We start from the raw sequence: 27,635 nt of genomic DNA on the forward strand, positions 1-27,635 counted from the left end.
GTGTGCATGGTGCATGAGGCCGATGACATAGTGACGCGTGTGCGTGCGCGAACGCGTCTAAGCACTCGTGAAGCAGAATATCAGCAAGAGGATTTCTTTTGTCTTGGACGCGTTCGCGCACGCACACGCGTCACTATGTCATCGGCCTGAGTCTATTTGCTATCGCACTTGCGTGGAAGTTTGGTCGCAAAGTGTTTCTGTCAGGGGGAGATAGCGGAGCACTGAATCCCTACCCCGACATGTGCTGATTCTAAAATGTAAACAACAGTGTTAATTCTCTACCACCTTTTTGAATGGCGAGGGAATTTTTATGCACAGTTTTGTTTTTCGATATTTTATCAAAATTAAACACTTAATCCTGCAGCAATATAACGATGTGCTATGCTTGAGATACCAGCTTGTTTGAAGGGACTCGAAAAAGAATTTATTTGCAGTAACTAACCAAATATAAAAATGTTCGCATTAATGATTGCGCCCTAACACTGGTTCTAAGCTTCGATGCAAAGTACACCAGCTTTGTTCGCCAGTGACTTGGTTTCTGTGACAACCTGGTCAAGATTGTGGAGAAACATATGCACCTGTTCGAAGATTTAGTTATTTGTACTGCACTGTAACAGTTCTTGCCGTTGTTGTCGAGACGACGGTTAGTTAACTTCATTTACTCGATGTCAGATAGAACGGGAGGATGCGTATGTAGGTATATGGCAATTCCAGATGGTAAATAAGTGCGAAATCAAATCAAGTATAGGAAAAACTCTATGGTTTGCAGCAAAGTAATAGACGTGGAAACAAAGCTTACAAACTGAAAAAGAAAAAAAAAAGAATTTAAAATACAACTGTGGTTGAATTATTTAATCGGTACTATTTTAATCATATTATTGCTCTTAAGTTGTCTACTCTTATATCTTGAAATGATTCCTACGATTTAATGGAAATACTATAGTAAATGCAGGCATAGCAGGCAAAAGACTTTTTTTTCCCTAATTTTAGTGCACACAACATCGATGAACATTAAATTTATTTTGTGCGATTTAAAAGTCATCCATCGTCTACGATGACCAAATTATGCCTCCCTATTCTCCTTCTCTTTGGCACAGTTCCTGATAATGCGCTGGAAGTTCCACTGAATCACCAGCCCAATAAGCCGCAACGGTCCGAGCAGGTAGAATTGAAGCACGCACAGCACCGGGCTCTTCCATGGTGACATTCCAACGCACAGAGTGCTCAAAACCCAACTCTCCAGTCCCAAGATCGAGAAGAACGAGCCCTTCAACGCATCGTGCACAATCCGCTTGCCAACGTCCTCCGGTTTGGCCAACCCTCCGGAACCGGAAATGATCTTCGTTTCCATCGGTTTGGATTCATTCTCCCGTTCGAATCCCGGTGTGTCGGTGTCTGCCGGAAGGGCCAAGGTCACGCTTACTCCGCAGTGCTTCGCTTCCATGGCAATAGTCTCAGCCAAACCGCGAAGGGCAAATTTGGACGCCGCGTAGGATCCGTAACCGTACAGTCCAATCAGTGCTGCTTGCGACGCGGTTATGACAATGATACCTTCCTTAGCCAGTTTCATCTTCGGTAGAAGGTAGCGCGTAGGGTAAAAAGTGGCGAAATAGTTAACATCCATCATCAACCTGGCGTCTTCAATGGAGGTATCCTCGACAGTACCGCAAATTGCCATTCCTGCACAATTTATCAACATAAATACAGGACCAATGGATCCTTCCACATCTTGGAGACCCTTTTCTACTGCGTCATAACTTTTCGCCAGGTCGATGGAACGGTATTCGATCTTCTGATCCTCGCGTACCTTATTGGACAAGAGTTGAGCTTTAGCTTTTTCTAAAATGGAAAAAAAAGTGAGATAAGCTTGTTGTTTAGGAATTATCCTCTAATTCGGCTCCCTTACCAAGAAGCTTGACATTGCGTGCCACAATCGTTACGTTCGCACCCAAGCGAACACACTCAGTTGCGGCCCACAATCCGATTCCGCTGGATCCCCCGGTTACGACTACATGCTTGCCGCGAATGTTGGTGCGTGTCTTTCGAGATACCCAATAGAATATGAGACCGTGGACCAGGACGATTCCCAGCACTGTTAGGATGATCTCAGTTTTGTGATCCATTTTGGTGTGATGGATAGGGCGTGATGTGTTTACTCTATGATAAGAATTGGGTACAAATTGAATGATGAATAGCATGGCAGTATGTGATATGATTTTCAGCGCTTACTTTTGTATAAAAATATCCAAGGTTAATGTAAATTTTCGTTGGGATTCACGTTACATCTCGGTGTGCAGTAGGTTACGAACATGGATTGTGGAAAATGCCATTAGGGCGAAAGAAAATTCTCCCATCGGGTGCCACTTATCGGCTTCCAAAATTGATAACAATTTTCTGACAGGTTTCAATGTTTCCATGATATTTAATATTACCACTGTGTTAGTGCAGGTTGTAATTGTGTTTTGCTATAACCGGTTTTTATGGTCCCAAGTGTCCAACTCTTGATTATATTAGGATTTGAATGAACTGTTAAGTTAAACAGTGATTTCTACCTTACTAAGTATTAAAGAGATCATCATTACTTAGTAAAGGTGGACATCAAATTGAAGCCCAGTAAAAGAGAGTTTGCTGTAATTCGTAAACATAGACGATTATTAATATTCTGAATTCTGAAAGCTGAAAACTAAGAAAAATAATATAGATTTCGATTTTGGTTTGTTGAACTACTTTCATATTTATTTCTAAGCTGTTGTAACGTAAAACTAGTTAAATTTTCTATTTAATTTCAATTAGTCAGAAAACTCAAATTCATTAGTATGATAAATCCCATAATTAATTGCAGTTTTCACGAACGTTTCATAATGAATTTTGAAAATCTTTTTGGTTCAGAACACCATCTTCATAACTTTTGAACGCAATTGCTGATTTTGGTGACGATCAACAAGGCCTTACCACCTTTTGAATGGAACTTGTTGCGAGAAAATCGGTTAAGCATTATTATATGAAAAATGAGTTTTTTTAATATGTTGTACACACACACAAGACACACGCACAAACGGATAGTTCTACGAGCCTTCTATAAAAAGACCGTTTTTGGAGTTTGGATGAATGTGGATGAATATCACATTTTAAAAACTCGATGTGCATAGCATACAGAAGATTTAATTCGAAAGGTGGCAAAATTTTGTTGATCGCTATTGAATTTGATTATGATTATGAAGAAAAAAATGTATTGAACCAAAATGATTGAAGTCTTGGCTACATGCGAAAAAGACGGCATCATTACTATGTGAATTCATTTGGTATTTTTGTTATTTATATTTATGATAGTGGGATTTGAGGCTTACCTTATTATACAATTACTGATCGGCTGCAACGGGGCTTGTCCAGTCATAAAATAATTTCGTTCCTCGAATTTCCTTGTCCTTCTATACACGCTATTGTACACATTAAAACTTAGAAAACTATGTTTGTATTCACTTGTCATAAAGACGTGTTCGTACTACCTATACCATTTAATTTTACCACTTGATTGTAACTTTAACAGATTCGATTTCGACCTTAATAGTAAGGCCGTGTGTATTTTAGATTGTGAGTTGGATGGATTTATCAGATTTATATTTCATTGTCTTCTTCTTCTATGGCTCTACATCCCAACTGGAACTTTACCTGCTTTTCAACTAGTATTGTATTACTACTGTTAACACCGCTATCATACCCACCGTGTCCACCAACACTGCTACATACAAACGGAACAAGCCTGCCTGAGTTTCGTTGCCGATTTACATCGTCTGCTTAGAAAGGAGGATAAAGAATGAATTGATAGAAGAAAAGATGAAGAAATGTAAACAAATCTGCCATTAGGATTGAATTAGATGCGTTGAATTTATAAAATCTTATACTGTGAATTATAAGTGCCAGTAAACTATCTTGTGCTTAGGATTGTGGAATATTTGCAGTAAGTAATTGTACAAATTATACTATTCAGGAAAATGGATTATTTATTAATAAGTGCTTTCAAATTCCTTTCAAATAGTCCAACTATTCATCTCGGTGATCGCCTTATATCGTAACTGAAAAGAAAAGAAATCATAATTAATTGCGGCTTGTAAGTTATAGAAAGTGACCTGAAAAGAAATTGACACTGAATTAAAGATTGTTATTTGTACACAGGGAAAGTATCCGATACAAAAAGAAACCAGGATCGAGTAGAAAGGTGTGGTGTGCAAGAGTACAATAAGACCAATTATTGTAAGTAGACACTAAAGATAAAACTGTGAGTTGCTAATTAAATATAAATTCTAGTTTGAGCTGCCGCAAAATCCGGGCTGCTTCGAGAAATTTGGTTCAAATCCGAACATTCTCAAAAATAATTGTAAGAGAGTAGGATAACTCTTATACTGCCATGACCACTACTGCACAACTTCTGGACTTCACGGAAACTCCGTGTGCGGCCTGTGATGAGGTATCTACCGAGAACGAGAAGATGATAGGTTGTGATGGATGTGAACAGTGGTTCCACACCCGCTGCGTCAGGATAACGACCGAAGCAGAGATAGAGAAAAATGGTTCTGTGCGGATGATAAGTGCCAACAGACCAAAAGAAGAGAAGGAGTCGTTCTAAGAAGAACGGCGATGAGTCGGACCGTTCCAGCGTCAAATCAGACGTTGCGCTCTCTCTGGAGCAAAAGCTCAAAGGAATGGAGGAGAATCAAAAGCGGATTGAGCAAGAGCTGGAAGCGGAAATGGCGTTGAAGAAAAAGGAAATGGAGTTTAAGCGATCGATGGAAAGGAAACGTATGCTGTTAGAAAAGCAGATGCGCGAAGAAGAAGAAGAGCAAGAGAAGCTGCTGCAAGAAGAGATTCTACGGGAAAGAATGCTACAGTTAGAACGTATGAAAGTCAGGAAGCAGACATTCGAGAACAATTTGAAGATCCTTGATGAAGAGATGCGCAAGTTGAAAACCTCTTCTGACAAGAGTAAGGTGAAAGCTGACTTCGATGCTGGTGAAGGAGTTTCAGGCATTAATCGGACGCCTTTACGCAATCCGGAAGTGGGAAAAGTTATGGAGCAAAGTCCGGTGAAGCCTAGGAAAACTCACGTAGTGGAATCTGAAGAAGAAGACACCGAAGCCGATGATGATGGAGAATCCGACACCGATGAAGATCAGGAAGATGAAGATGACGACTCCATTGAAGAATCTGAGGGACCGTCTGTGAAGGTTGGGAAGAAAAACATGTCAAGCGGAAGGGTCCAACGTAATTCGAGCCAGTATGAGCTGGGGCAGCGACAATGCGCTCCGACTAAAATTCAGATGGCTGCAAGGAATGGTATCAGCAGGAAATTACCTATTTTCACAGGAAGACCGGAGGAATGGCCTCTATTCTACGGAACGTATCAAGCGTCCAATGAAGCATGCGGCTACACGGACGTGGAAAATCTAGTGCGGCTGCAAGAATGCCTTAAAGGTCCAGCATTTGAAATGGTTCGTGGACAGCTGCTCCTTCCAAAGTCGGTCCCGAAAGTGATCGTGAAGCTGCGGCAACTATACGGACGGCCAGAACAACTGCTGCACAGCCATCTAGAAAAAGTTCGACAATTAGATCCACCCAAAGCAGGTAAGCTTGCTAGCTTCATCCCATTCGGAACGGCTGTAGAGCAACTATGCGAGCATTTGGAGGCAGCTGATCTTAAGCAGCATTTAGTAAACCCGTTGCTTGTTCAAGACCTGGTGGAAAAATTGCCTGACAACGATAAACGTGAATGGGTACGTTACAAAAGAGGCAAGAAGAAGGTGACTCTCCGGACCTTTACAGATTTTCTGTCCGAAATCGTGGTGGACGCATGTGAAGCGAATGTAAGCCTAGACTATAAACCATCGAATAGATCAACTGGCGAAGGACGGTCTGCAACCGGAGGTAGCAAATCTAAAGGGGCTCTATTCAATCACAATGAGGGAGTGCACAACCCAATCAGTTCATCAATCGGCAATGACGATCGAAGAGGCTTCAAGTCGTGCAGAGTGTGTAATAGGACAGATCACCGATTACGTTATTGTCAAGACTTCAGGAACATGGACTACGCGGACCGAATGCGTGTAGTAGAACACTGGAAGCTGTGTCATACCTGTTTGAATGAGCATGGACAGGCGCAATGCAAGTTCAAATTACGGTGCAATGTAGGTGAATGCCGACAAGCACACAACTCACTTTTACACCCAAAGGAAGGATCCGTGGGAACTAGTGCACACACATCCGAACGAACAGCACCACGATGTTCCGAATGATTCCGGTGCGTCTGCATAATGGAGGCAAATCAATAACGGTACTGGCATTCCTGGACGAAGGAGCTTCGGTAACTCTTGTGGAGCGGAGGCTAGCCGATCGGTTGGGAGTAGTCGGTGTCCATGAAAAGCTCACCATTCAATGGACGGCGGACATAGAGCGAGTTGAAAAGGACTCAACGCGGACGAATGTTTGGGTGTCAGACATAGAGACAAAGGGAAAAACACTATTGACCACTGTTCACACGGTCAACAAACTAATGCTGCCAGCACAGTCACTAGATGCCAAGGAGTTGAGCCACCATTACAGCCATCTGCGTGGTTTATCCATTTCGTCCTACAATGGAAGACCAGAAATGCTTATCGGATTGAACAACCTGCATGCCTTCGCTCCACTGGAAGCAAAAATCGGTAGAGTAATGGAACCAATAGCGGTAAGATGCCAACTAGGGTGGACCGTGTACGGACCGAAGAAAACTATGAGTTCGGCAGAAGTGGCCGGATTTGTGAACGTCCACCAGAACGTTTCTAACGAGGACCTTTATGATCTTTTGAAGAATCACTACGCCGTTGAAGAATCGGTAGTTACAATACAGTTGGAGTCTACGGAAAATAAAAGAGCACGCGAAATTCTTGAGCGGACTACCAGAAGAATTGGAGATAGTTTCGAAACCGGATTGCTGTGGAAAAATGATAATCCGTCTTTCCCAGATAGTTACCCAATGGCGGTGCGTCGGTTGAAACAGCTGGAAAAGAAGCTGGAGAGAAATCAAGAGTTGCAACGCAACGTTAGCGAGCAGATTCTAGAGTACCAAAGAAAAGGATATGCACATCTGGCTACGACAGAAGAACTCGATGCAACGGATCCAAAAAATGTATGGTATCTTCCACTAAACGTCGTGCTAAACCCGAAAAAACCAGGGAAGGTCCGTCTTGTGTGGGACGCAGCTGCAACAGTTCAAGGTGTATCTTTAAACGACCAACTGTTGAAGGGACCCGACATGCTGGTTCCTCTAGTAACAGTTATAGCAGGGTTCCGTGAGCATCGAATTGCTATAGGTGGTGATCTGCGTGAGATGTATCACCAAATCAAAATCATACCTCAAGATAAGCAGTTTCAGCGTTTCTTATATCGCCACAACCCTAAAGAGACTCCACGCGTGTACATCATGGACGTCGTCACCTTTGCAGCAACAAGTTCCCCCAGCTCAGCTCAGTACATAAAAAACCGCAACGCACAAGATTACGCTGACCAATTTCCAGAAGCAGCGACTGCAATCATTGAACGACACTATGTTGACGATTACTTCGATAGCGTAGATACTATCGAAGAAGCAATTAGACGTGCGAAGGAAGTCAAATTCGTTCACCAAAAGGGAGGTTTTGAGATCAGGAATTGGGTTTCGAACTCGAATGAAGTCCTGCAAAGTTTAGGCGAACAAAGGCCTATCACGCCCGTTCCATTTCACGAAGACAAAGCGACATCCCAAGAACGAGTGCTCGGGATGGTGTGGGATCCTGTAAGCGATGAGTTTTTGTTCTCCACAAAACACCGAGAGCATCATCTTCCATACTTCAGTGGAGAAAAACGCCCAACAAAGCGTGCTGTTCTTAGCTGTATTATGGGTTTCTTTGATCCGTTGGGTCTCCTTGCTCCGTTTACCATTCATGGTAAGATTATTGTACAAACTTTATGGCGTAGTGGCTGCGATTGGGACGAGGTCATTGGCGATGAATGCTGGGAAATGTGGAAGCGCTGGATTGATCTACTACCGGTGGTGGAAAACATTCGCATACCGCGATGCTATCTTGGAGATTATTCATCATCAGAAATCGAGTCAGCTGAGGCACACATTTTTACAGATGCTAGTGAACACGCGTACGGTTGCGTCGCATACTTGCGAGTGGTTACTGGCGGAGCTATTAGGTGTACGCTGATTATGTCTCGTTCAAAGGTAGCACCATTGAAACTACAATCAATCCCGAGGTTGGAGCTAATGGCGGCCGTTCTAGGCGCTCGAATGAGTCAAACGTTGATAGCTATACATTCGCTGAATATCAATCGATGTGTCTTGTGGACTGATTCGCGGACTGTCTGGAGTTGGATCCGATCAGACCAACATCAATACAAACAATTTGTTGCATATCGCATCGGAGAGATACTTGAGTTCACCAGAGCGACTGATTGGCGATGGGTACCAACCAAACAAAATCAAGCAGATGTCCTGACGAAGTGGCGTCGAGATACCTTTGACAGCGATGGGGGAATGGTTTCGAGGTGCATCGTTCCTCTATCAATCGGAAAACGAATGGCCAACTCTCGAAGTACCTTTCGAGCAAACAGCTGAGGAGGCTAGGGGTCATGTGTCGTATCATAATGTCATTGATGTCGACCGGTGTTCACGCTGGACAAAACTTCTAAGGGTAATGGCGTATGTAGTTAGATTCGTCGATAACTGCAAGCGCAAGATGACTGGACAACTGCTAATCACCGTTAAAGCAACGCATAATATGCAGCAGAGAATCCTAGCACTTCTGAAATCGAATCAAAGGCCGCTTCAGAAGGATGAATTTTATAGAGCTGAGATTGTTCTCTGGAAACAAGCGCAGCAGAATAGTTTTCCCGACGAAAAAAATTTGCTTACTAAGAACCTTAGCCGAAAACCAGGAGAGAAGGAAGAAGCAGTCAAGAAATCTAGTTCCATCTATAAATTAACACCAATACTGGACGAAAATGGTGTACTTCGTATGGGCGGCAGACTGGAGTTGTCAGAGGAGCTATCATTTGATAAGAAATTTCCTATAATCTTGCCACGGAAGCATCCAACGACAGAAAAAGTTATTCATTTCTATCATGAAAAATTCGGCCATGGTAATCGAGAGACGGTGACAAATGAGCTACGTCAAAGGTTCTGGATTCCGAACATCCGCGCCGCTGTGCGCCATGTTATGAATGAGTGTACGTGGTGTAAAGTTCATCGATGTTGTCCTCAAGTTCCTATAATGGCGCCACTCCCAGTACAACGTATTACACCACACCACCGACCTTTCTACTCGGTGGGTATAGACTACTTAGGACCAATTGAAGTAACTGTTGGACGTAGAAAGGAGAAGCGATGGGTGGCCGTATTCACCTATCTTGCAGTTCGTGCAGTACATTTTAGAAGTTGTCGCAAGTCTATCAACACAATCCTGCTTAATGGCCATTCGGAGATTCAGTTGCAGACGTGGGGTTTCGAGAGAGATTTTCTCGGACAACGCGACGTGTTTTAAGGTGCAGACAATGAAATGCGAAAAATTCATCTCGAATGCGCAGAGAACGTTTCTAGTGCAGCGACAGCGTGGCATTTTATCCCTCCGGCTACGCCACACATGGGTGGAATATGGGAAAGGATGGTAAGATCAGTGAAGGAAGCATTGAAGACGTTAAACAATGGGCAAACCCTGTCAGACGAAGTTCTGTCGACGACACTCGCTGAAACTGAAGATATGATCAACACACGACCATTGACATATGTGTCACAAGAGGATGATGTCGAGGCGATCACTCCGAATCATTTTCTACGTGGATCGGTTACCGATGCGGACATGATAACTCAAAGCGAGGTAGAAATGGCCGAGGCTTTGCGTAATGCTTACAAGCGATCTCAACGACTGGCGAATCAAATGTGGGAAAGGTGGTTGAAGGAATATCTACCGACGATCAACAAACGTACCAAATGGTTCGAAGAGCAAAAACCGTTACAAGTAAATGATTTAGTGTTCCTTGTCGATGGAAAACACAGAAAAAGGTTGGGTCAGAGGAATCGTTGAAGAAGTGATACGGGGTTCAGATGGAAGAGTGAGACAAGCGATGGTTCGCACGACTCGCGGGGTGTTTCGTCGCGCAGCTGCTAACATAGCGGTGATGGAGATCAGATAGTAAATCCTGGTGTTGCAGGAACTACAGGATGTTACGGGCAGGGGTATGTTAACACCGCTATCGTACCCACCGTGTCCACCAACACTGCTACATACAAACGGAACAAGCCTGCCTGAGTTTCGTTGCCGATTTACATCGTCTGCTTAGAAAGGAGGATAAAGAATGAATTGATAGAAGAAAAGATGAAGAAATGTAAACAAATCTGCCATTAGGATTGAATTAGATGCGTTGAATTTATAAAATCTTATACTGTGAATTATAAGTGCCAGTAAACTATCTTGTGCTTAGGATTGTGGAATATTTGCAGTAAGTAATTGTACAAATTATACTATTCAGGAAAATGGATTATTTATTAATAAGTGCTTTCAAATTCCTTTCAAATAGTCCAACTATTCATCTCGGTGATCGCCTTATATCGTAACTGAAAAGAAAAGAAATCATAATTAATTGCGGCTTGTAAGTTATAGAAAGTGACCTGAAAAGAAATTGACACTGAATTAAAGATTGCTATTTGTACACAGGAAAGTATCCGATACAAAAGAAACCAGGATCGAGTAGAAAGGTGTGGTGTGCAAGAGTACAATAAGACCAATTATTGTAAGTAGACACTAAAGATAAAACTGTGAGTTGCTAATTAAATATAAATTCTAGTTTGAGCTGCCGCAAAATCCGGGCTGCTTCGAGAAATTTGGTTCAAATCCGAACAATTACTATTATTATTATTAGAATTTCCTCAGGTAATAACTGAAAGGTCTACTACGTATAATAGCGTATTACTTACTTACTTGATACTTGATGGGCTACAGCTCTTCGATGAACCTACGCCGAATGGAGTATCCTTCTCCACTGGACTCGATCCTGGGCCAATCGCTTCCAGTCGTCCTGAACATTGAGCGCCCTCAGGTCCTCTCCAACTGCAAAAAGCCATCGTGTACGCGGCCTTCCACGAAGCCTGCGGCCTCTTCCGGGTTCTCTACTAAATATTATCTTCGCTTGACGTTCTTCCGGCATACGAACAACGTGACCAGCCCACCGTAGTCTGCCGTGTTGTATAAGCTTAATAATATCCAGCCCTTTATATACCTGGTACAATTCGTGATTCATGCGACGCCGCCAGATACCGTTCTCTTGTTTACCGCCGAGTATTGTCCGCAGCACCTTACGCTCAAACACTCCGGAAGCTCTCCGATCAGCCTCCTTTAACGTCCATGTTTCATGGCCGTATAAAGCCACCGGAAGAATCAGAGTAGTATACAGCGCGAGTTTTGTTTTCGTTTGCAGACTACGGAAGCTGGTTACGAAGTCCGTAATAAGCAATTTGCAGCTGCAATACGCCTTTTCACCTCGCGTATTAGTAATAGCGTAATAGCGTATTAATGAATGTTTTATTATAATAATTTATCATGGCTATCTATAGTGCAATTATTCGACAGTAACTATTTCAACAGTTTTTAATTCATCAGTCTCACCGGAGCAAAGAGTGGTTGTCTCTATTATAAACGTAATATGGTTTCGCAGGCCAAATGATAGGAAGTCTTACTCTGTTGAAAGTCAAAATATCTTATATAGAGAGATTTAGTCTTATCTAGATTACTTCTTAGTATCTATAATTCAGAACTCACTGTATAGTGATCGTTTAGCTATATAAAGTGCACTAAATGGTATCAGACACTATTTCAAACATAACAGCCTTTAACATTGTAAAACAATGTCCAAGTCGCGTGGTCTAATATTTCATATTTCTAATTAAAACATCCATATCTTGTGCATATGCAAATAGAGTTTTGACACATTTTATAATGATTTTCAACTATTTTTTTTACAGAAACAAACTTCTTCTCACCGTTCCGTCGTTCTTACATGCTATAACTACAAGTGGCCCAGACGATATTAGTGGTTGCGCCCTTTGGTCCCTGGATTCGACCGGAGGCCGGATCCAACCGGTTCGCATTCCTCAGCAGCTAGCTGTCAATTGCCGTTCAAAAATATATACCATCAGAGAACACTGTCTGATTGCGGTCCAAGTCACACGAACACACCCCGATAGACCTTAAGCGTGAGTGTGTGTTGGTGCAATGCAGTAATGGAATGGGAACCATGCATATTGTGTATAACAACAAACACAATACAGCAAAACATCACGTACGACGGCATAGGAATAGCATCATCATCAATGGAATCACGCTCCGTACTGTGGCCTGGTATGGTGCTGCGTATTTCCATGTAAATCGAACCGTAGTGTATTCTGTTTCTGTATAGAAAATAAAAAAAATCTACGCCAATGTATGCGAGATCGAAAAGGAGTAGCTCGTTCGTTCGTCGTCGTTTGTCAGGTCGGTCGTCAGTCACAAACACGAACTCATATGCATAGAAGAAGAGTCGTTCGAAGAGGAAAAGTGTCGTCGATAAAAATTTCACAGTCCCGAAAAACTGGCCAGGAACAAATGAATTTCGAGCTTGCAAAATAGCCCCAGCTTTATCCGGTCGGTACAGTGCACAAGAATATCGCGTCTTCCGGACGTTGCTCGCGGATTTCGAGTGCGGTCGTGCGAATGTCACGCGCGTCAAGGTGCGTAGGTTCAAGGAATTCCAATCAGAGAAGGTTGGCTGGAAGCTATCTATCTGGAAGCAGAAAAAATATTGTGCAAATTGTATTGTGTGTACTACGGAGCTAGGGTAGTGGCCGCGGTCAATGGGATAGCTGGATAGTGTGAAAAGAAGAGAGCGAGAGTGTCACCGAGAAGGGCTTTGGATGGAACGTGGATTGACCCAGGAATGGTCTGGCTAATCGGAAGGAAATCGTGAAAAAAAAATTATCAAATCAGAAAACAGGTGCAACGTGAAAAAAAGCACTACACAGTTCTAAACAAGTGCTTTGTGGTGGGTTGTTTTTTTTGTGTTGAATGCGGAAGTAATGTGTATTAAAGCGTTATCAAAGGAGTAGGTAACTGGCGAAGAAAGTTGCGATCGAGTCTTGAGTGCGAAAACGAATGTCTGGCAAGGCCCACTAGATAGATCATGTATCATTAAGAGGAAGAAAGTGGTTCCATTTGAGAAGCAATGAAAGTGAATTATGCGTGTATATCGTTGGTGTGTATGTCAGAGTATTGATCCGGTTCCTGTGGTTCCTGTGGATTTTCCTCTATATGGGAGGAGAAACGGAAACTTCCAGACGGATTTGAATTATAGATAGGAACAACTTCAAGTGTTTTCTTCTACATATCTGGATTACAGATATATAAGGTGAGTAAAGTAACTTCCTTTCACACATAATGATTTAAACTTAAAATTTCGTTTTTAGAATACCTTTATTTTGAAAGCACTGGTCGTGATATCAAAACATAATAAGCTCTTGCAGTTAGTAGTTAGTCTGTCTTTATTTTTATGTTGCTTTCTTGTCTATCATTTGGACAATCTGTCAAATATCATCTCGCCTTCTAGCGAAATGCAACGCAATATGTATTTTGATTCATCCCTCAAAATAATTTAATTCACACTTTTCATGGTTTCTTTTAGAGTTCGTGACGGGTTTGAGTACAGTAGTGTTTCGTTTTTGTCAATGCATTTTGTAGTATTACCATCAAGTACAGCTAGCAGAATTTGGGGCAAGTGAGCCACCCGCCATAATTCAGTAAAATATCTAACTAAATGACTTTGCAGGTACATACATAGATTCGATCGTATAACCAAACCGTGTACAGAATTTTATATAGAATAGTCAAATTTGTCAAAAATGTTAAATTCAAATCGTAAGAAATAAGATAAAAGCAAAAATTGATAAACAAAAGAGTAAATAAAAATTGATAAAAGTAGGAAGCAGATACCTATTGATATAACAGGAAGGTTCATAGGAGTTGTAAGGCAAATTTTGACATTTCTATTGTGCACTACTTAAAAAAAGGTATAAGAACTGTATGATGAAACTAAACAGACAACCGACGGCAATACGTTGTCGTTAACAATAACAGATCAAAATTTTGAAGACAAGTTTTGTTATACATTAATTATACAACTCACAATTCTGGACTTATTTTGTAAACAAACATTGGAAGGAAAATTCCTGCTAAAGCAAGGATTTTCTGACAAAACCGCCATATGTATCCGACTGAAGAGGCTTTCCTCTATCAGATAAGGGAATTAGTTTTGGAGCAAAATGCTTGCATAATTCTACTGAATCCCTCTCCTCCCCCTATGTGATCTTGCCGCGATGGGTTGGCTTACGCCATTAGCACTGATATGGCAACCAAAGACATATTCTGTCGTGGTGGAATCACATGTTGACTATTTTTGTTCAATGCCGCGTCACAATTTGGCATTGACGCATTGATTTCCTGGATGTGCATGTGATCCAACGGACATCGTGTCTTGGAGCTTGGAATAGTAATGCAGTGAGGTGTGCCTCTGTCTTCAGTAATAATGAAGTGAGATCTCCTCCTTTTTTGCAATACTTTTTTGATAAGTTCCCTGATGATGATAAGACGTAGCTACGCTTAATTCTAGCTAGAAAGGTATATATACAAATAATTCTGGAGCTGTCTTTAGTTACAAAGCTAATAAATTGCATCAACAAACCAACAATTCTACCTATGCTACATCAAAAGTTTCCACATGCATATTGAACAACAGCTCATCTGAAATCAATCGTCACTGCAGGTGCTACAATAGGAACTGATCGTAATTGGGCTTAAATTCGTAAAAAAAATCTGGCTACTGGAATAGTGGAATATTCCTAGATCACGATGCGAGAGTGCAAAAAATGTCAAACTGACTGCAAGGATGATGAAACCGTTGTTGTGTGTGAGGGTTTTTGCGACGGTATTCAACGCTTTCACGCAAAATATGTTGGCCTTATGGCGCAACGTTATCTGGATGTGTAACGATTGTCGTGATTTGCTCGAAATCATAAAATTGACAGAAAAAAAAATTATGCTCAAAAAGGCAACAAAAAAATCAAAGTGCAATTTTATGTCTACATAAGGCGATATTGCAGCTGGTTTTTACTTTACTTCTTACAAAGTCATCTAGATTTATCTCTCATTCCCATATCCAAATGCTTGTCCAACCAACAGACATTACAGATCCTTCAAAAAGTTTAACATAACGCCACTGTTTTCATTCTGTGAATTCAACGTTACATTATTTCAAACTGAATATCAACACCACGTAAAAAAACGCGCAAAACCCTGTGCGTAAAATGTGCGTAGAAAATCGTAAGCGTAAATATTTTCTTTCAGTACTCATAAAGTTATGTACTTTCTTCGAAGTGAACTAAAAAAACAGATTAATCCATATGCTGTCCTTCTCGTGCATTATAAAGAAGGAATTGTTAGGGGGATAGATCTTATTATTCCCATCAATTTACATTTCTTGCTTAACTTTTCAAAAGGACCTGAGTAACATTTTTTCCATGAATTAATATGAATATTGCAATAAATAGACCAATATGAAAGCATTTGATTGCAGTACTCAAATCAATTCACGAAAAACATACTACATAGGTCTTTTTGAAAAGTTAAGCGAGGTTTGTTTCACTTACTTCACTCATGTGTCCTGAACACGGCTAGGCGTACATAAGGCCAACGTGAAAGGGACGGCTGCCTGCATTTACGAACCTGTGTTGATATCGATGTTTGATGGTATTGTCCACCAGGCCTAAATTATAAAACGCTATATCTGCGTCATCTCTTCTTCTGTAACACAAAAAGCCTCACTAGCGTATAACAACATAGATATCATGTTTGAGTTAAATATTCGAAGCTTGGTGCATTGACAAATCTGATTAGATTTCCATATATTTCGGCCACCAGATCAATGAGAAAATGTGCAGGTTGAGAATCAACGACCGGTTCTTAACCCTTAAATGCGCAATGTTGTTTTAAAACAACAAACCGAAAATACGTTCAATGTTAATAATTTCAATGGTTATTTACGTTAAAAATATTTCCGACGATTTCTAAAAAAATCGCCTGCGCCTTTAAGGGTTAAACTTCAGCATAATCAACGTTCATAGCCCACACTCCGGAGGCACTGATGATGATAAGGACGCATTTTACGCGCAGGTGAAAGGTGAGTACGACAGCTGCTCAAGCCACGACGTCAAAATTATCATAGGAAATTTGAACGCTCAGGATGGCCAAGAGGAGAAGTTTAGACCCACTATTGGGAAGTTCAGCACCCACCGGCTGACGAACGAAAACGGCCTACGACTTATTGATTTCGCTACCTCCAAGAATATGGCCATTCGCAGCACCTATCTCCAACACAGCCTTCCGAATCGGTACACCTGGAAATCATCACTGCAGACAGAATCACAAATCACCATGTTCTGATTGATGGACGGCACTTCTCCCAGATTATCGACGTCAGGACATATCGTGGCGCTAACATCGACTCTGACCTGATTTCGCCACTGCATAAGTGCAGTATCTCGAGGCTGCGTTGCCGGAAGAGGATGAGCTCGATGGGACCCCTCTTGAGGAGCGCAGCGGAGAACAACGTCGGGTATGTGGGACGCAGTCGACGGAACGATTGGTTCGACGAAGAGTGCAGACAGATTCTGGAGGAGAAGAACGCAGCGCGCGCTGTCGCGCTGCAGCAAGGTACCCGACAGGAGAAGAAACACCGTCTGGAAAAAGCGGAGTGCGAGGAGATGGAACAGCTGTGCCGTTCTCAAGAAACACGCAAGTTCTATCAGAAGCTCAACGCATTCTAAAACGGCTTTGTGCCGCGAGCCGAAATGTGCAGGGATAAGGATGGGAGCATCTTGACGGACGAACGTGTGGTGATCGAAAGGTGGAACAAGCACTACGATGAACATTTAAATGGCGCTGAGAGTACAGGCAGTGAAAGTCAAGGCAGCGGAGGAAATGACTACGTCAGTTCAGCGGACGATGGAAGCCAACCAGCCCCCACATTGAGGGTAGTTAAGGATGCCATCCAACAGCTGAAGACCAATAAAGCAGCTGGTAAGGATGGTATCGGATCTGAGCTCATCAAGATGGGCCCGGAAAAGCTGGCTGTTTTACATTTATTCAAATTAACTTTATGTTTTTTTTTCGCAATGGTACATGTCGATTATTCAATTTTTTGAAAGCGGAGATTTTGTGGGCTTTTGAAACCGTTTCCATTCAAAGTTCATTTCGGAACGCCGGAGCAAATGTTGCCCTATTCAAGCTTATGTTTACTGACAGTCAAATAGCGGCAAAAATGGAAATGGGTCGCACAAAAGCTGGATATATTGTTACTCATGGACTAGGGCCATTTTTCGAACAAGGCTCATAAAAGTATGGAGCACTCTTCAGAAATCTTGTTAGCCTGTCAACAGTTAGATGTCAACATTATATTTTGGAACGAGGAAATTAACCAAGTGGAGTCCATGTATGTGGGATCAGCCTTTTTATCCTCGTCGTGTTTTTCTTCGAATACTGGATTGTTACAGAAAGTTGGTTAAATCTCAATGGACGTACCGAACGTTAACCTTAAACTCTCAAAGGACTTGAACCTTGATATCAAAAGCATGAGTAATAGCATTTCTTTCGATATGTTAAATCTCATATCGGCAGCTGTGGTCTTCACGTTGTGCATAATGCTTTCAAGAATGGGCAGAAAAAAACGGGTGGTGTATTGATGAGTTTTTGCAGTCTTTGTACTACTTGTTCAAAGATGTTCCGTTGGGACGTGCAGATTACGTGGCGGTTACTGGTAGTGAAGATTTTCCTCTAAAATTTTGTTCTGTTCGCTGGGTTGAAAACCGGGGCGATCAAAATGCTCCCTAATTTTCGGGTATACGTTAGCGCAGTTCACTCGCAACAAGATAAGAAGGCCAAGGTAACGTCTGCCGGATTTAAAAGAAGCTTTCCTTCGGTCTTTAAGTCGAAAAGGTTTTGAGACGTAGCTGAGGCTGACCGAATGATTGGACCCAAATTGATTTTTTTAATGTCTGCTGCAGCATCATTGGAACCATTCCTGAAGAAGCTCCAGACTGAAGCTCCAATGGTACCATTTTTGTTTAATGATCTGATCGGGCTGATCAAACCTGTGTTAAGCCGGAATGCTTGCAGGTGCTTGATTGATTTACAAATCAATGAACAAAATACGCTAATTACTGCACAAGGTGATATTGGTTTTACTGCGAAGGCCGCCATTAAGTCCGAAAGTGAACTCGGAAAGATCCAGGAGCAAAAGATCATCTTGTTCCGTCAGGGCTGTAAACAGTATTATATGGGGTTCCTAGAAAAAATGCAGGTTCTGTCCATGTCAAGGTTCAAAGATTTGTCGTCGGCTTATAAGAGATGTACCCGTTTGGACAAATTATTGACGAGTGCAGTTGAAGAAAGTGTTTTACGGTTTATTTTATCTTACCTGTAAGTGACAAATGTTTAAGTGGATTTGTGTATGTTCCTGGGAGGGAGCTCTCGATACTACACATCAAATTAATTATATACTGTCGTCATGTAACAAGTAAATTTTCAACAAGAAAGAACAATCAATTTTCAGGTGGGGCCTACCACCTGAAAAGACTAAATTCATTTTTGCGTGTTATTGTTGTTATATTGCCTTCAAAAATTTGCTTGCCGAGAGTTTCGTTTTCGGCTCACACTGACAGCTAGATTTCGGCTCGGCTTGACACACACATTTTTCGTATCTGTTTCTCCCTCCCAGGTATGTTCCATTCCTGAATGTTCTGTGTTTGGGCCTGAAGATAGGCAATTAAAATTATAAATAGAGAAATTCCCAGACATTAGATTTTATATTGCCGGTACCACATGGCACAAATTAATTCAAGGTGCCCAAATAGGATCTGAATCCTAATACAAATCCAGCTATGAATACAGCAGTTGGTTGCTGACGACAAAGAACACAAAACGGGATGAAAATATATTTTGCGGGATTTGACTGATGGACCAAAATATTATAAAGAAACCTCGTCATATCTCGCAATAGGCAACACATTGGACGTTTCTCTCGGGGCACAGGGAGATCGTCAGTTATTTTAATTTGTTGAATGTGTTGTTAACTGTTTATTTTTGTATGTTTGTAAAATAATTTTATTCTAATAAGTGGAAAGAGCTTTGCACACCTGCTATCAGTGGTGAAAAAGGTTTTGATTCTTTCCCACGGTAATGCAACTGTTGAAAGAGGATTCTCTGTAAACAAGGAGTGTCTCGTTGCGAATTTAACAGGAGAAAGTCTTGTTGCACAACGGTTGGTGTATGATGCAGTTTTGCGCGCGGGTGGTGTAAGTAAGATTGAAATTAACAAATCTTTGATCCATTACCTACGTTATAAATCCCCATTCTCGTTACATCGAAGCAATGCAAAGAAAGAAATTGGAGGAAAATGAAGCTGTAAAAGCAAAACAACGAAAGCGGGAGGCGGAAAAGAAACGGAACGAGTTAGAAGTCAAAAGAGCTAAGTTGCTAGCAGACACGCAACGTTAGGTTGTAATTTTGGATAAGCAAATGAAAGAACTCAGATGAATATTACATTGTAATAATGTTCTTGTGCATTTTGTTATTATATTACTAAATAAACTTTTGAAAGAATACTATCAAGTGTTTTTTCTTAACTTCATTTAGGTGAACTACCATCAAGTGTGGTTTTCATATCATTCTCTCTATGGTTTTTCAGAGTAAACAAAAATTAGAATTGAAATCCGGGAAAGAATATTTTATAACCAGGAAAATCGGTAAAAATCCGGGAATTTTTTGTAGCACGGCAAATGCTGGGTAAAGCGTACCATTGGTACTTCGCGTACCTGAAGGAATAAAATAGACCCCATCTCGCGGTCCTTAGCCTCTTACCCAGCAACTCCTATCCCTACCTCCCCGCGGTGCTGGCAGGGATACGAGCAACCTTAGGGAAGATCGGGTAACCAACCCCGGTGGGAACTATGGTCGTATGCTGACAGGGAAGGGGGGTTTGCTCCTCTCCGGAGGTGCAAATCTTATTGAGCGTCTGTTCTCCATGTCAGGATCGGCTCACAACAGCGTCTGTTTTCCATGTTAGGGGCGGCTGATCATCGTCCGAGTGCCAGCGAGGGACTCTAAGTGAAACTGTGCACCATGGTCCACCGGAAATTTAGGGGGTTTGGTGTCAGACCCTGCAAGCCAGCCTTTAAAAAATCATAAGCAACGAACAATCAACAAGAGAATACGGACCGGAATCATCGGCGAAGAACACTGCGACGAAAAGGGACTAGCGATTGGAAACTCGGTTCGTGGAACTGCAAATCTCTCAACTTCATCGGGAGCACACGCATACTCGCCGATGTGCTCAAGGACCGTGGATTCGGCATCGTAGCGCTGCAGGAGGTGTGTTGGAAGGGATCAATGGTGCGAACGTTTAGAGGTAATCATACCATCTACCAGAGCTGCGGCAACACACATGAGCTGGGAACAGCTTTCATAGTGATGGGCGATATGCAAAGGCGCGTGATCGGGTGGTGGCCGATCAATGAAAGAATGTGCAGGTTGAAGATCAAAGGACGGTTCTTCAACTTCAGCATAATCAACGTCCATAGCCCACACTCCGGAAGCACTGATGATGATAGGGACGCATTCTACGCGCAGCTGGAACGTGAGTACGACAGCTGCCCAAGCCACGACGTCAAAATCATCATAGGAGATTTGAACGCTCAGGTTGGCCAAGAAGAGGAGTTTAGACCGACTATTGGAAAGTTCAGCGCTCACCGGCTGACGAACGAAAACGGCCTACGACTAATTGATTTCGCCGCCATTCGCAGCACCTACTTCCAACACAGCCTCCCGTATCGGTACACCTGGAGATCACCACTGCAGACAGAATCACAAATCGACCACGTTCTGATTGATGGACGGCACTTCTCCGACATTATCGACGTCAGGACATATCGTGGTGCTAACATCGACTCTGACCACTATCTGGTGATGGTTAAATTGCGTTCAAAACTATCCGTCATCAACAATGTTCGGTACCGACGACCGCCGCGGTACGACCTAGAGCGACTGAAGCAACCTGATTTCGCCGCTGCATACGCGCAGTATCTCGAGGCAGCGTTGCCGGAAGAGGGTGAGCTCGATGGGGCCCCTCTTGAGGACTGCTGGAATACAGTCAAAGCAGCCATTAACGACGCAGCGGAGAACAACGTCGGGTATATGGGTCGAAGTCGACGGAACGATTGGTTCGACGAAGAGTGCAGACAGATTCTGGAGAAGATTCTGTGAAGATTTCGGGCGAACACTCCAGTTCGTTCGAATCGCACCGGGGACTAAGACAAGGTGATGGACTTTTGTGCCTGTTGTTCAACATTGCGCTAGAAGGTGTCATGCGGAGAGCCGGGTGTAACAGCCGGGGTACGATTTTCAACAGATCCAGTCAATTTATTTGCTTCGCGGATGACATGGACATTGTCGGCCGAACATTTGCAAAGGTGGCAGAACTGTACACCCGCCTGAAACGTGAAGCAACAAAAGTTGGACTGGTGGTGAATGCGTCAAAGACATAGTACATGCTTGTGGGCGGAACCGAGCGCGACAGGGCCCGCCTGGGAAGCAGTGTTACGATAGACGGGGATACCTTCGAGGTGGTCGAGGAATTCATCTACCTCAGATCCTTGCTAACGGCTGACAACAACGTTAGTCGTGAAATACGAAGGCGCATCATCTGTGGAAGTCGGGCCTACTACGGGCTCCAGAAGAAACTGCGGTCGAAAAAGATTCGCCACCGCACCAAATGTGTCATGTACAAGACGCTCATAAGACCGGTTGTCCTCTACGGACATGAAACATGGACAATGCTCGAGGAGGACTTGCAAGCACTCGGAGTATTCGAGAGACGGGTGCTTAGGACCATCTTTGGCGGTGTGCAAGAAGACGGTGTGTGGCGGCGTAGAATGAACCATGAGCTCGTCTAACTCTACGGCGAACCCAGTATCCAGAAGGTAGCTAAAGCCGGAAGGGTACGATGGGCAGGACATGTTGCAAGAATGCCGGACAGCAACTCTGCAAAGATGGTGTTCGCTTCCGATCCGGCAAGTACGAGACGGCGTGGAGCGCAGCGAGCGAGATGGGCAGACCAGGTGCAAAACGACTTGGCGAGCGTGGGGCGTATCCGAGGATGGAGAGATGCGGCCTCGAACCGTGCATTGTGGCGTCAAATTGTTGATTCAGTGTTATCTGTTTAGATGTTAACTAAATAAATGAAATAAATGAATTGTAGCCTTTAAAATGGTCACCCTGTAAGTTCAAATTCATCACTAAAACTGGGGCTACCGGACGCGGAAACTCTTTTAGTATACTGTCCCTATGCAAAACCTCAGATTGGCCCTTGGCCACCGGAGATGTTCTGGGTTGTCCGAAGGGGAGCGGGCCATTTGGCATAGTCATTTGGCATAACGCCATTTGGCATAAAGGCCATTTGGCATAATTGTGACCAGCGTCAAAAGTTAGGATCTTTTGGCATAACGGACATTTGGCATAATTTTTCTTTGCGTTCGCACAAATGGACTAAGTGGTGCGGGAAACACCCCGGAATAGTAAATATAACACCCGTCGATAACAATATTAAAATGACATTATCCTCTCGCGGAAAGAATACATTTGCAATGCAATGCAAAAGCAGGCGCATGCCCGGATTAGAGCAATGGTGGATGTAATCCCTTCTTTAAAACTAGGCGTGTGGCTGGATTATGGCAATGGAGGATATGATACCTTCTTTAAAAGTAGACGCTTGCCCGGATTAAGGTCATGGTGGATGCGATCCCTTCTTTAAAAGTAGGCGCTTGCATGGATTATGGCAATGGAGGATGTAATCCCTTCTTTAAAAATAGGCGCTTGCCCGGATTATAACAATGGTGGATGTGATTCCTTCTTCAAAAGAAGGCGCTTGCCCGGATTGAGGCAATGGTGGATGTGATCCCTTCTTTAAAAGTAGGCGCTTGCCCTGATTATGGCAATAAAGGATTTGATTCGTTCTTCAAAAGTAGGCGCTTGCCAAGATTAAAGCAATGGTGGATGTAATCTATTCTTAAAAAGTAGATGTGTGGCCCGAATTGTGGCAGTGGTGGATGTGACTCCTTCTTTATCAGTAGGCGCTTGCCGGGAATAAATCAATGGTAGATGTGATATCTTCCCCGAGTAGCACAATTCAGATTAATTTGGTTGTAGTAACTCATATGTGACTTGATTGGTTTTAGTAACTCGTCTACGACAAGTGTATTATTGCTTGAGGTTTTAAAGTTAGGCGCTTGCCCGGATTAAGGCAATGGTGGATTTGATCCGGTTTTAAGGCACATGCCCAGATTGAAGCAATGGTGGATATAATCCCTACTTTAAAAGTAGGCATGTAGCCGGAATAAGTCAATGATGGATATGATCCCTCCTTCGGAAGTAATTCTGCCGTTTTGTTATTTGGTTCTTCCGGAAAATTTCTACCATCAGTCTAAATTTATCAGAAAACAGCCTCGACCTACTTTATCTACGCTAAACAATACATGACATATCCCTTTCGCTTTCACAGTTAAAAATTATACCAAATGTCCGTTATGCCAAATGGCGTTATGCCAGATGACTTTATGCCAAATGACACAGACCCTTCCGAAGGTATGTAAAAAATGCATTTTTTTCTTCTGCTTGTCATTTTATGTGACGTTTACTTTCATCATGTTCTATGCTTTCCCAGAAACTAGAACTAATATGCTGATCAATGCTGGCTGTAGATCAAAAATCCGTCAGGTATACACAGAGATATCGCCATTTCCGTGAAAATGGTACGGGATATTGGCCATACACTCTGAATAAATGTCATTTTTTGCAGAACACCCGGAACCTATTAAAAATGGCCAGTGAGTCTTACGGTCCTCAAAATGTATCTTTAATATAGATTTTATATTCATCGTCTTGGGAAAACATGAATTTTGACACCTATATATGCATGGTTCCAGATGGTTCGAAGACCCCTGGAACCTGCTATAACGGTGGCAGTGGATACTATCGCCCTAGGAATGTTTCTGTTATCATCGTCAAAGCCAAGATGAATACACCACTAGGTGTTCCAATCTGCCAAATTCACGATTCAGCAATCTTGGATTTTAGTATGAGAGAGCCAGCCGGTTTGTTTATGTTTTGCACCGAAAATGAATCCCCCCCCCGTCTTCTTCTCGTCCATATATTGGGCAGATTGAAACACCTAGCTGTGTATTCATCTTGGTCAAAGCCACAACCTTATTTATTCTGCAGGGCGGTTTGCATATTTTGACCTTCCTAAAGATGTTGTTATTGGTCAACCAAAATTTGAACAACTTTTCATAACAATGACCAAATGCTTTCGTTTTTTCACAGTACAAAGCCATAAATATGCTTAATGATCTGTACTGATGAAAATGTTAACATTCCATCAAAGTTAAGATATTTGGATTTGAAGTTATTGCCTCAATATGGGGACACTTGATCCCCCATTAGTCACCCATACAAAAATTTGACGAAGAAATTCAAAAAAAATATAAATCTATTCTCAGGCTTCTAATTTTTTGTAGCTTTGACAGATTTTATAAAGGGTTGTCAGGAAAAAATATTTATTGCGTAGATATCATAGAAAGGGGATCAAGTCTCCCCAAATTTCAAAATTGCATTGAATTCGACCAATAACAAAAATCGTTCACGTATACGCACAGCAATTCGAAAATTCCACTTATTTTAAAGGAAAAATATTTAAAAAATCTGAGGGCACTTTTCTAATTTTATCAAAGCAAGTTTTTGGAGAGGGATCAATTTCCCCCGAATATTTTTAAAGTTGATTTTTGACAGCAGTCCAAAAAATCGATTGTGTATCAATAACAACAATAATTTAAGGACTGTCATACATCAGTAAAGTTGAATACTATATTTCTTAGACTGTGTGTTAATCACGTATGTTTATTTATTTTTGGCTGTGATACATCGGAAATCCGAAAGGGGATCAAGTCTACCCAGTCTCCCCTAGTGATTGGACATTTGTCGAAACATTACTTTAAAAAAATCATGGACCTGGTTAGGGGTCGTTCAAAAATTACGTCCAAGGTTTGAGGGGGGAGGGGGTCTAAGTTTTGTGACAGTTTGTTACAGGGGGAGGGAGGGGGTTTGTCTTACGTGACGTAAGTAAAATTTGCATTTTAAAAACATATTCAAACTGCTAGTAAGAAACATAACAAACTATGTTATTGTAAAAGTAGTGTACGCAAATGAAAAACCAAAATTATCATCAAAATAAAAATGACACATGTACGTACAGGGGGAGGGGGGGTCAATGATTTGTGACAGTTTGTGACAAGAGAGGGAAGGGGTTGAAAATGCCGAAAAACGATGGACGTAATTTTTGAACGATCCTTTAATGTCCATCTCGAGAGCATAGATATGAAATTATTATTGAATAATTTAAATGCAAAATATGCTCATATTAAGGTGTGTAGGCAAGTCGTTCAATGCTTGAGCAACAGTGAACCGTGAGCAATAGGCGTAGAGGTTTATTATTTCTTAGTGATTCTACTATATGTATTAGGGTGGTTCAAAAAATCGATTTTGCTCAACAGTGCTCATCTGATTCTTTATCATGTTCTGAGTGTCCCCTGAAAATTTGTGCTCATTTGGATTAAAACTGATTTAGCACAAGCGATTTCAAGTTTGCATGCAAATTAGTATGGAAAAATTCATTTTTTCATTATACTGTAAATGACGCTTCCGCATTAAGCGCAGGTTAAAAGAAAACCTACATAGCTAAAAGGAGTACTCAACAGCTTTCACCTAACGAAAACCGCATGTTGATTAATCGCCCCAATAATTAGTAATCGATTTTAATACAGGTTGCGAATCTTTAGTCATGATCGTTGAACTTCTTTGAGGGCATCACTGAAATGTGCTGTGCAACATAGCAGCCTGAATTTGTGTGTGCTTTCTTTCGCGCCACGAGCAGCAATGTTGCCTGTTGAGGAGTTATGCAATTAGCTCCAGAAAACCACGGTATAGATTAAATTCGATTACTAATTATTGGAACGATTAATTAAGAAATTTTCACTGAGAGAAAGCTGTTGAGTATTCCTTTTTGCTATGTAGGTTTTCTTTTATCCTGCGCTTAATGGGGAAGCAATTTGCATGCAAACTTGAAACGGCTTGTGCTAAATCAGTTTTAATCCAAATGAGCTCAAATTTTCAGAGGACATTCAGAACATGATAAAAAATCAGATGAGCGATGTGGAGCAAAATCAATTTTTTGAACCATCCTATTATGTATGCATTGGTATACTATAATGCCTGTGATGCATTTCACTTCATCGCGGCGTCAACATAATTTTCAGCCAGTCTAGACTGATGTTGCAGCCATATGCCTGTCAGTCAGTGGAAGTCCTTGTATTGTCTATAGATTGACCTCAGTCAAACCTACTGTGAGTGTGATAATGCATAACAGTGCACTAACTGAATGCACTTTTACACATTCGGCTGCAAATGTTTTCCTCCGATGAACTATGTTTCACCAATACACTAAGGCACTAATGCTTCAGTTCATCTCTCTGCATCGTCACATACGGTGGATATTGGTGTAGAACAGAACGCAGTCAGAAATGCATTTTGGATGGATGAACTTTGGCATCTCTCCCGATTGCACTGCAAGAATAGCATACTGTGAAGATTTGATATGGCAAATTTGGCACACAAATACAATCACGCTCCATGGGTTTAATTGTTACAATAACAGCAAATTACACCGATAGTATACTCTACAACCGTTCAATGGCTGTTCGATTTTTGTGCGTCTGGATTGGGGAGGAGGAAGGCCACCCCCAATGCTAGACTTCCTTCTGCAGCACCACATCCGTAGTCGGCGTCAGGTTGGTTGACCTACAAGGGAAGCGCAGAGGAATCCCTAGCAAACGACCGAGACCACAGCGCATGTTCTTTCCCGACAATAATGGGTATTCCGGTCGGTGCATGATTGCGGAACATGTCGATGACGGCGGTGGGCTATAAACTCCAGATACACGCACCGCTCTTATAGGCGGCACTTTTGGGCAAATCGCTGCACACGTGAATGTGAGATTGGGATTCTGCGCGCCGTCGCGCCGGTCAGTTGAACCCAGGTCCGTTTTTTTTCGGGCTTGATTAATACTATACACGTACGTTACGTACGATGAAAATGATGACGATGACAATCGTGAATGCGTACCAATGCTTTTGCCCCTGCGGTAGGAATCTTGGACCGTGATGACGTACATGGGAACCTGGGTGCACTTTTTATGAAACATGCAGATATTTCTGACAGGCGCAATATCACGTTTATAAAAATGTAGCTTTTCAGTTATTAAAACATATAGAATAGATTAAATGGTGGCTTTGATAAGATTTGTTTTATTATAATCACATCTTACTAGCGGATAGCAGATTTTAATATAGTTCTGCATAAGAACCTTACAGAAACTGTAT

General features: G+C 42.0%; 2 protein-coding genes across 2 annotated transcripts in view; one reads left to right on the plus strand and one right to left on the minus strand.

Moving 5' to 3' along the window:
* Positions 1-842: 842 nt before the first annotated feature.
* LOC134219471 (3-ketodihydrosphingosine reductase-like) lies at positions 843-2,423 on the minus strand. Its single transcript, XM_062698201.1, has 3 exons — positions 2,230-2,423; positions 1,907-2,157; positions 843-1,839 (listed from the first exon to the last, which is right to left on the minus strand). The coding sequence occupies exons 2-3, from the start codon at positions 2,121-2,123 to the stop codon at positions 1,064-1,066; spliced, it is 993 nt and encodes a 330-aa protein (XP_062554185.1). The 5' UTR covers positions 2,124-2,157; positions 2,230-2,423; the 3' UTR covers positions 843-1,063.
* Positions 2,424-4,700: 2,277 nt separating this feature from the next.
* LOC134221563 (uncharacterized) overlaps positions 4,701-27,635 on the plus strand; it is a 60,988-nt gene continuing 38,053 nt past the window's right edge. The window contains exons 1-3 of the mRNA XM_062700754.1: positions 4,701-6,179; positions 6,245-7,955; positions 9,601-10,031. Of these exons, the coding sequence (XP_062556738.1) occupies positions 4,701-6,179; positions 6,245-7,955; positions 9,601-10,031 (3,621 nt within the window). The remainder of the gene's footprint in view (positions 6,180-6,244; positions 7,956-9,600; positions 10,032-27,635) is intronic.

The sequence above is a fragment of the Armigeres subalbatus genome, chromosome 3 (assembly GCF_024139115.2).
Source record: "Armigeres subalbatus isolate Guangzhou_Male chromosome 3, GZ_Asu_2, whole genome shotgun sequence".
Taxonomy (NCBI): Eukaryota; Metazoa; Arthropoda; class Insecta; order Diptera; family Culicidae; genus Armigeres; species Armigeres subalbatus.